Source organism: Pteropus medius, unplaced genomic scaffold, assembly GCF_902729225.1.
Source record: "Pteropus medius unplaced genomic scaffold, Ma_sr-lr_union100, whole genome shotgun sequence".
Classification (NCBI taxonomy): Eukaryota; Metazoa; Chordata; class Mammalia; order Chiroptera; family Pteropodidae; genus Pteropus; species Pteropus medius.
This window is the reverse complement of record NW_024344240.1, coordinates 21,996,660-22,006,758: the sequence shown is the minus strand read 5'-3', so window position 1 is coordinate 22,006,758 and position 10,099 is coordinate 21,996,660. Positions and strand designations below refer to the sequence as shown.

General features: G+C 48.0%; 1 protein-coding gene across 1 annotated transcript in view; it reads left to right on the top strand.

Moving 5' to 3' along the window:
- The first annotated feature begins 1,382 nt into the window (after positions 1–1,382).
- PRMT8 (protein arginine methyltransferase 8) overlaps positions 1,383–10,099 on the top strand; it is an 87,248-nt gene continuing 78,531 nt past the window's right edge. Inside the window, 1 exon segment of the mRNA XM_039869127.1 lies at positions 1,383–1,539. Within this exon segment, the coding sequence (XP_039725061.1) occupies positions 1,465–1,539 (75 nt within the window). The 5' untranslated portion in view covers positions 1,383–1,464.

Here is a 10,099-nt window from a genome sequence, read left to right as displayed (position 1 = left end):
GCTCAGAAAGCATCTTTTAGGTTCCTGTCCCTGACTTGTGGGCAGCAAGCTTGAAAGTGCAGCTGTCTTTGAAAGAGTCAGCTTGAGTGGCCTGTTGTAATGGGAGAGACAGAATGGGGTTCCCTCCCCCTTGTTCTATCCCCACCAGCCTGACAGATGGCCAGTAAGACGGGGGAGGGGGGCTCTCAAAGTGAAGACAGGAATGTATTGTATAAAAATTCACACCCCCTGCTGCCGCCCAAACTCTCTTAAAAAAGGATCAAGAGAATCCTAATGGGTACGTGACATCCTCCCTCTCTCCATAAAAGGGACTTCAAAATCTGGTGATGATGGGGGAAGGGTGAGGAGAGAAAAGAGAAATGTGTCTGCAGGAGGCTGCCAAGGAAAACTAGGGTAGGGGGAGCACGACTGCAGGCACATCCATTTGACTTTCTCCCACTCTCTTCCCTAAGCCACCTCTGGCTGAACCTTCGCCTCACCCTCTCAGCCTGAGAGAGGCTTGGAGCCCCACGGTGCCTTGGATAGGGAGAGTCGGGGAAAAGAAGAAATCATGATACCATACTTAGAACTAGAGTTGAAGGAGTTAAGGACCCTCCCTCATCCAGACACCTACCCCTTCGCTCTCCAAAACCCAAACCTTAATCACCAAGGAAGGATCCAGGAATTGGCAGAGGAGCGGGAAAGTTGGGGGTGGGGCGAAGACGAGGTAACTGTGGCCCAGTCTTGCCCAGGGCTTGTTCTCGGCGGGAGGACGTACGGCCGGGTCCCAGAACCTGCAAGAGCCCAGTTCCGGAGCCTGCTCTCTCCGAGCCTCGCGCGTGGCCCTGCAGCGTCCGCGCAGCCCTTGCCCCCGCGCAAGTGTCCGCAGCGCCTGGGAGTTGAGGCGGCCAAGAGACCCTTGCAGTCCGGTGTAGGGGGCGGGCCCCGGGGCGCTGGGGGCCCTTGGTCTGCGCCCCGTCGCCGCCTGCTCTACCGAACCTCCTACCCCGCCCCCACTCACCCGGCTCAGCCCCTAGGAGAGACGCGCAGGAAGCGTGTTGCTTTGCTCAGCCGATCCGCAGAAGTTGAGAGGAGTTGGTGGCTGCCTTCGGCCGGCCGGACTTTGCGAGCGGAGCAGCCAGGAGAGAGACGCCGCCGCCGCGGAGCCTTCGGGGCTGCCTCCCTCCTGTCTAGCCCGCAGCGCGGGTGGAGAGGGGCGGGGAGGGGTCGGGTGCGCGAGAAGAACTTGAAACTGTGTGAAGGAATCCGAAGCAGATGAGAAGGGAGGAAAATAAAACAAAGTGGAGACTGCAGGAAAGACTCAGCCGGGGTTGACTGTATCGGCTGACGCTCCGGCAGAGGGGCTGGGTTGGGTTTTTTTTTTTTCTTTCCCTTCCTTCCATTCTCTTTTTCTCTCTCTTTTAAAGCTACACCAGCTCTTTCTTTCTCTACTATCTCTGTATCACCAAACCCTTGCTGGCTCTTATGGGCATGAAACACTCCTCCCGCTGCCTGCTCCTAAGGAGGAAAATGGCGGAGAACGCTGCCGAGAACACCGAGGTAAGGAGGCGAGAGGACCGGGGCTCTCGGCGACCCCGGAAGCCCACCGGACCACCGCGCCGCCGCCGCTGTCGCTGCGCCGCCGCCGCTCAGCACCTAGAGCCAAACTTTCCCCAGTACCATCCCGCTTGCTTCCGCCGGCCGTGCGTAGTGTGTGTGTGTGTGTGTGTGTGTGTGTGTGTGTGTGCGTGTGTGTGTGTGGTGTGGTGGGGGGAAAGGCAGTGCATATCTCAGGTCCCCTCCCTCTTGAAAATGCAAAAAGAGTCTCTCTCACCCCATCTCCCTCTCCTGCCGCTCGCTGCTCGCTTCTCTTTCCCCCAAGTCCCAAATCCTAGGCAGCCGCTCTCCCTCGCCCTCTCCTCTGGGCTCCGGTAGGGCCCCAGAGTCCCGGCTTTGTGCAGAGCTGGGAAGGGTGATCCTGGGTCCAGGTCTGCTTCCTGCAGTGCCTTGACCACCTCCAGACGCTGCCCCAGATTTACCCTTCAAGCTCGAGTCCCTGAGCTCTCGGTCCCCGCAGCACCGCGGAGAGCTTCCGGTCGCGGGGAGTCAAGCTCAGCCGGTGGTGGGACTTGGGCTCCACCAACAGACTTGGGCTCCACCAACAGATCCTCCCTCCCGGATCCGGGACAGGGAGAGGTCTGCAATCCTCGAACGTTAGAGCCGCCTCCGGGACACTAACCCAGGGGAGGGAGCGCCGGCCACCTTCAGAACCAGGGACAGCGTCCGCTCCTGCTGCAGCTGAGCCGGCGCCGGCGGTGGGGGCTGCGCGCCGCGGGCTGCAGCGACAAATGGGTCTGCAGCCACTCGTCCCGCAGCAGCTTTTGAATGTCGCTCTAGCTCCGTAAATTACGCTCTTGCCCCCTCCCTGTCCTCCCCCCCGCCTTCGGCAGCCCAATAACTGCCCTTTCTCTACTCTCAAGTTGGCCCTGAGCCGCAAAGAACCCTGCTGGGCTTTAGGTCCCAGTACTGAAAGCTGTGTTCTCTGGCCTCGCACTGACCCTGCTGTCATTACAACGGGACTAGTCCGTAGGTTCTGGGAACCTGTAGTCACGAAGGGGATCAGCGCGGGCAGTCCCCTTACCTTCCTGGAGAAACGGTGAGCCGAGGTGGGGGCGGAGTGGGGTAAATGTGTGAAGATCACCCCTTACACGGTGGCAGGAGAAAGGCAGAGAGCAAACTCCCGGGCTCTATTAATAGCCGAGTGTCTGGTGGGGCTGCCGTACATTTCACATATGGTTACCCATATGCAGCATGGGGCAGGTGTGGCGCGGGGATTGTCCCTCTGTCTTGCTGGAACGCATAAAGGTGCAGAGACCCTTCGCAATCTTCTCCCCTCAAGGTCTGAGCTGCAGCTAACCCCTACCTCACAGCGTGGGCAGCAAAGCTTAAAAAAAAAAAATTCTTTGAGAGGCTAGAAGCAGCATGCATCTGGCAACTATCTATTTTGAAACAAACGCTCTCTGGGGCTTGAGAACAGTCGAGTATTCAGTAGCTAATGTCGTCTCCTTGAGTTAGGGCAAAGCCAGCAAGTGTGCGTTCCCCTGGACACTTGCTCTGCCCCACCCCCCATCGGAGGGCAGACATTCAGAATACTGTATAGTACAAGCCTCACGAATGGAAGCTAGCTTCACCAATCCCCTCGCCCTCTTCCCTCGAATCGCCCACCCGCGGAAGAGGTTTCTAAAAATAGCTCAGAGTCAAGGCTGCATCTTGTGTAAAGTGTTGCACTAGCCGGCACGTAGCAATCCCTATAGCCAGGTGGCTGGAGCGCTGGAAGCAAGAAACAGCTTCTTCCTCCGCCCTCCCCAACCCCTGCTCAGTTTCTAAAAAAAAAAAAGTTTTCTCAGGTCTCTAACCCCCGCACCCCGGCTGTTGCACGGGATCTGGGTGCAGACCCTTGCCAGGTTCCGCATGGTGCAGCAGCGACTGCTGGGCTCCCCACCATGGCCTGGGTTAAAGGCTTTCAGTAGGCAGAGCGACGCGCGCCAGGCTATTTTTACTTGCTTCCCCCGCGGCTCCGCGCTCCCCCTTCTAAGCAGTTGCACATGCCAGCTCTGCTCAAGGCATCAATGAAAACAGCAGTAGAGGCGCCGAGCTCCTGCGAGCAAAAAAAAAAAAAACCCATCCGACTGCGGAGGTGGGTGGGGCAGACCCAGTGGGGGGCTCCTTGGAGGAGAGTGAGTCGGGGGGTTCAGTTCTTAGTAACTCCCTGAAAAAAGGAGGAATTCAGACTTGTTCAAATGAGGCTTCCAGGCAGCGTGACAATCACTTGGTTTTTCTCCAGGAACTGGCTGTTTTTGGAGTAAGCCAGGACTAGAGCAGTACTTCCAAAAGTGGGGAATTGTGGGTTTGGCGCCTGCGTGTGTGGTGGGAGAGAGATGCAAGGATGTCTCTATGGTGTGCGTGCGTGTGTGCGTGTTTGTGTTCTTAATTGAACATGACTTTATCAAACACTGACTCTGTACTAGGAATAATTATGTACCCCAGATCCAAGATCAAGACAAGCAGGTCCTTGCTCTCTAGAGACTCACTGTCTGGTGGACTGTGGTGCCTGATAATCAGGATAATCCTGTCATACCTTTTCTTGCCTTGTGTTGGTGTTGTTTGCAAGTGCTTTTATATCCTTTAATCCTCACAATAATCCTGTGAGATAAGCGAAGGTTAGTATTTATTTTTTAACCCCATTCTATAGGTGAGGACACTGAACCTGAGAGGTCCAGCAATTTCTGAAGGTCACCTAGTCAGCTAAATCAGCCCGGGAACACAGTTTGCTCCCACTTCTGATTCTTTGCTCTTCACCCTAATTCGTATTTCTAAAAAGATGCCATGTGTGAATGGAAGTAGGTAAGGAGTAGAGAAGAGAGGATTATTTTGGAAGGGAGAGATGAAATGTTGGGGGTAGGCAAGGATGATGGGAGAAGGTGTTCTTTTATAAAGAAGATAGGGAAAGATATTCTAATCCTTAGGCAAGAAGGAGAAAATGTAGAATAAATCTACTTATTGTGAGCCAAACCTCTTTCAAAAAGTAAAATCCTAAGCTGGGTCATGGAGACATCAAGAGCACAGGCTTGGTGAGAACAGCTGGCACTGTGAGGCCCTGAGTGTACCCTTTAACCACTTTGAGCTCAATTCCTTTATGTGCTAACTTGAGCTGATTGCCCTTGTAATATAGAGTTGGCATGGGATGTAAGGAAATGCGGGGACAGCCCCTGGCACATGGTAAACACACAGCAATTTAGTTCCATTTCTGCTTTCTCCGGTTCCCTCAGATATGCTTCCCCTCCTCAGCTGAGGGCATCATCACCCACACATCCCCATTCCTGTCAGCCTCTTCTCCTTCTCCCCTGTTCCCCACACATCATCGGAAGCCTTCTGAAATGTCTACAAAGCAACTGGTTGGACCCTCCTTTTCAGTCCACTCTAAGTGCCTGAGGCAGGTCATCCTCACCTCTACCCTCACAAAGGCTTCTCAACTGTTGCTCCTCTTCCCTAATCCAGCCTCATTCTTACTGCTCGATGGGTGATGGGCTTTCGGAAGTACAAATATGCTCACAATGGACATCTCTTTAAAAGCTTACCAAGTTGCCTTCCTGGGTGTAGGATACAGGATAGAGTCCAGTTTCCTTAGCATAGTGTACAAGGCCCTTTAATACCTGGCCCATGCTTCCCTGTATATACCGCTGACTTCATGCCTGAATGAAGTGCAGCAGAAGTGTGGGAGATAAGATACAGTGAATACTGGTGCTGTTTTGCATACTGGTCCCTTTGTCCCTTTGCCTGAGCTGCCCCCTTCTCTCTGGGGGAAAAAAAAAAAATCTTCCTCAATTTGCAAGACTCAACTCAAAGGTCACTTCCTCTAGGCGGCCTTCCCAGATCTGCCATTTATCCTCCACCCCATGGAGAGTATGTTTCTTCTCTTTCTTATGGGTTCTTAACACTTGTCTCTCATTCTTTTTATTAAAGATAATTGACTTTTTATATGTTTATTTCTCCAGTTAGATAATAAACTTTTTAAAATACCTTAGCACTGTGTTCTTAGCACTGTGCCTGACACACAGTAAATAATAAATGTTAATAAATGTTGACTGAATTGATTCATGTAATTATGAACAAGCTCATGAACATTCTGGGTTTTAGTCACTCATGTCTTTATGAAAATTGGGCTTCCTATTTCCCAGCCCTCTGCTGCACTTATGTTACTGTGGACCTTTAAACTCAAAGTGAGTAAAGATTGTGGGAATTAAGGTGCTATAGCAACTCAAAGCATGGGTACATTTTGGTTATTCATGTACCTATTCAGTATTCAGTAATTACTGACGCTTAACTCTGGGCTGTTCTTCAGAATGGCAGATAAAAGGATTAATCACATTACCCAATTATGAACTGGGGTGGGGGTGGGAGGGGGATGGACCCTTTCGAGCTTCTACTTGCTTTATGGATTCTCAGAGAAAGCCTGATGCATTACTTATGGTGATGACTCCCTAACTGGGGTTTCAGCATCTCAAAGGAGAGCCCCCAGGGGTGAGAAAAGAGTTTTAGCAGAGAAGTCTTTTTGGGGACCGATTTTTGAATGTTCAGTGGACTTACTGGCCCAGAGAGAGAATTGCTATAGGCTGAGAAAAATCCTACAATAGGACAGTGAGATTAGGAAATCACAGAGTGCTGCTGCTCTATCAGTTATGGGGAGAATTTAGCTGACTTCTGGCATGCTATAAGTTGGTGGCTCTGGCTGATAGATGTCTCTCCTCAGGAAGTTTCTTTCAGCTAAAAGGTCAGGGAATTGAGAAGGAAGAGAGTAAGAAGAGGCAAGTCCCAGGCCTACTTCTTTGAGGATGGTCTGTATCCATGTCTTCAGTTTCTGAAAAGTGTAGGCTAAACTAACCAGGCAGGCTCTGAAGCCAGGCTGTCTGGTTTAAAATCAAGCTCTGAACATAGTAGATCTGTTTTATGTTAAACATCAGTTAACCTCTCTGAGCCTCATAAAGTTGTTGTGACAATTAAATGAATTAATGTGGGCAACAGGTTTAGAACACAGCGAGTGCTCAATCGTGTTCATGATTATTATCTTCCTAGCTTTTGGGAGTCTTGCCGAAAAAGAGCAAATTGGATGAACTCTCCCATTTCCTCGTTTCTCTGCTGAAGTAATCCATAAACCATGGTCCACGTCAAATTTTCCTCCCTCAATTTTCCTCCCTCAGCAAACAGTGATTTCAGTCCCTAAGTGAGCTCAGGAGAGTTAAGAAGATACCCACACTCCCCCCACCGCCCCCCACTTCCCCCCGGGGAAGTTTAGCTTTTCAGAGTCCTAAATTGGCTTTTGGCTGTCAACAGGGTGAAACACAACACTCTTGTCTCCAATTCAGGAGTGGGTTTCATTTCCTCCTCTGTGCTAACTGCACTGTGAAATGATTATCACATACCAGTGTGGAGCATGCAAAAATCTGTGAAAGCAGAACTTACACCTGGAGTCTACTGTGCCAGCAGGAAAAAAACGGGCAGCAGGACAGCATGTGAATTGTGACGGTATGGTGGTGTGCGAAAAACAGGCATTGTTGTTCCGTTGCAGAGTGACTTAGAGGAAGGATAGAGAGAGAGAAAGCACAGGCAAGAGGAGACCTCCAAATTGTCACTCCGTCTATGCTTCTGCTGCCCAGCACTCTTACTTAACACAGAATGCTCAGTTGGCCTCTTGGTAAAAAAACTTCAGAGAAGGCAATTTCCCCAAACTCCTTGTGCATCTCAGTAGTCAGGAATTTCTTCCTTAAGTCTGAGCTCAGTCTCTGCTATTGCAATCAGTCACCGTTGTTTATGTTATTTGAAGAGGAGATAAAAATTGGCTACTTGCCTTTGCATTTGGGACTGTATTAGGGCTGTGTCACTCTCGTGACTAGTTTTTGTTTCAAGTGATGCCAACCCCTTTCTCTGGTATCCTGGCATTAGCTTTCTAATAGGAATAGCCAGGAGAAGAGAACTTGAGATTTGCCTCTCCAGTGTAATCCAGTCCATGGGGCATTTCACACATCACATGGCTTTTCTGCTTCACTTGTTATTAGAATTCCCTCAAGCATCACAACTTTTTATAATAGGTGACCCATAAATAAAGATCTTTTTTTACAGCATAATTTTATAAGAGCAAACAGCTTGATGTGCACATTTTCTTAAAGTCATAGAATCTTAGAGCTAGATGAAAACTCAAATCATTTTTAAGCTAAGAGATGGAAAAACTTGTCCAACATCACAGAGCTTTTTAGCCTTGAGCCTTGTTTACTCCTAGGTAAAAGCCATTTATACCTCCTTTAAATGTAGTATCTGATTTATTGTTTTATTCTGTTGTGCCGATTTTCTAGCTTATCTTGATATGTAGTATCTAAAACCAGTGTTTTTCTACATAAGATCTAGGAATTGTACACAATGAGCTCTCTCTTTTTTATAAGATGCTTAAAATGCTTTGGCATAAATCTTCTTGTTTAATGCATGCCATAATGCATTATATACATACACACATGTTACATAATATACTCCATGCATAGATACATAACACTATGAGTTACACATTACCCACTATACAGATGAAGAAACCAAAGCATAGAAAGTTAGTGTTACTTGCCCCAAATCCCACAGCTAGTAAGTGATGGATCTGGGACTCAAATTCTGGTTTTCTAGCCTCAAAGACTCATACTTTTCTGTGTCTACCAGACTGTGAAAGCATCAGATGGACCAGAGCAGACACGTAAAATATGGAGAAATTAACAGGAGAAATGAGGAATGGTGGCTTTGGAAGAAACCTAGAACAAGACGACAGCCCCATCTTTCTTTTTCCAGGTCTCTTTTTCCTTCCTCCACCACTACCCTGTCATCCTCACTTTCACTGTCCTCAATGTTATGCCCCAAAGGCGGCAAGAACCTGGTATAATTTGTGGCCAGGACAATCTTCATTCCATGTCACTACTCAGCTAATATATCCCCATGTCTGTAGTCTTAGCTAGTAGACTCTGGTCCAACAACTTACACCCCTTCTTTTTTTGGGATCAAATGAATAGCAGATACTTTAGGACAGGAACTTTGTTTTTAAATTTATCTTTGTAGTTTTATCAGTTATATTTTTTTTTTCCCCTAGGGCTGTTGTAACAAAGTAGCATAAACTGGGTGGCTTAAAATAACAGAAATTATTCTCTCACCATTCTAGTGGTTGCCAGCTATGCTTTGCATTCTTTGGCTTATAGACTTGTCACTCTAGTCTCTGCCTCTATCTTTGCAAGGCCTTCTCCCCTGTTTGTGTGTCTGTATCTCTTCTTCCTATATAAGAGGAGAATCATCTATTGGATTAGAGACCGCCCTATCCAGTATGATCTCATCTTAACTTGATTACATCTGCAAAGACCTTATTTCCAAATGAGGTTATATCTATAGGTAACAGGGGTTAGGACTTCAATATATCATTTTGAGGGACTTGATTCAAACCGCAACATCATCCAACACAGTGCCCACACATAGTAGGTCTGAATAGAAAATGGCTGATGAATGACTGAATAAATACATAGAAGGCCTCAGAATAGTCGCAAAGTCAATGAAGGTAGTCTCTCCCCTTTAAGTCCCTTTCCTGCTGCTCACTCAGCTGCCTACTTTGCCCACTGGCTTCCCATCCTCTTTATCAGACCTTCTTTTCTTGAGCAGTAGCACTAATTTACAAGAGCTACCATTTAATTGTCCTCATTACGTGTGGGGCACAGTGTGAAGTGCTTTATAAGCATTGCCTTATTTAATTTACACAACAAGATTTCAAAGCAACAAGATTTAATTTATACGACAAGATTATTCCCATTTTGCGGTTGAAGAAATGGAAACTTGAAGCGGTTAATTACCTTGACCAAAATTACAGTGCTGGTAAATAGTAGAGTTGGAGTGCTCTCAGAATTAGACTGTGTTTTGCTGTGGACTTGGGCCTCATTCCCCACTTTTCTCTATATCCCCACCCTCAGGCTGGTTCTCACCTTTGTCTCACACCAACTCCTACCTGCTGAGAGATTCGAGCAGAAACTGATTAACTTCCATGCATTGGGAAGGGCCCGTGCCTAATTGGAGCCTATCAGTTTGTAACAGGCTCTGTGTGTTCTATCTCCTCAGCCTCTCGGGAATTATTTTAGTGGTAGAATTGTGAGCCTATTACCAGCTTATTTGTAGGGCTATTTCGAAAGGCAGGAGGCATAAGGACTTTCTTGGCACCTTCCAAACAATTAAACCACGTGGCCCACTGACTTCTTGGCCTTAGGCAGTTTTGTGTGGAGGTTAAGTGTACAGGCTCTGGAGCTGGCATGCCTGAGTTCACATCTCAGCTCTGCTGCTTACCAACTTGCATAAGTTACTGTAGTCATCTGTGCCTTGGTTTTGTCATTTAGGATATGGTAATAGCACTTTATCCCATTAAGTTATTTTTGAGGATTAAATGAGTTATTTAATGTAAACCACACATTTGGCACATGGTAAATGCTCAAGAAAGATTAGCTATTATTTGTAATCTGGGCTTATCCAGTGGAACTCCAAAGTGGAAACAGATAATAAA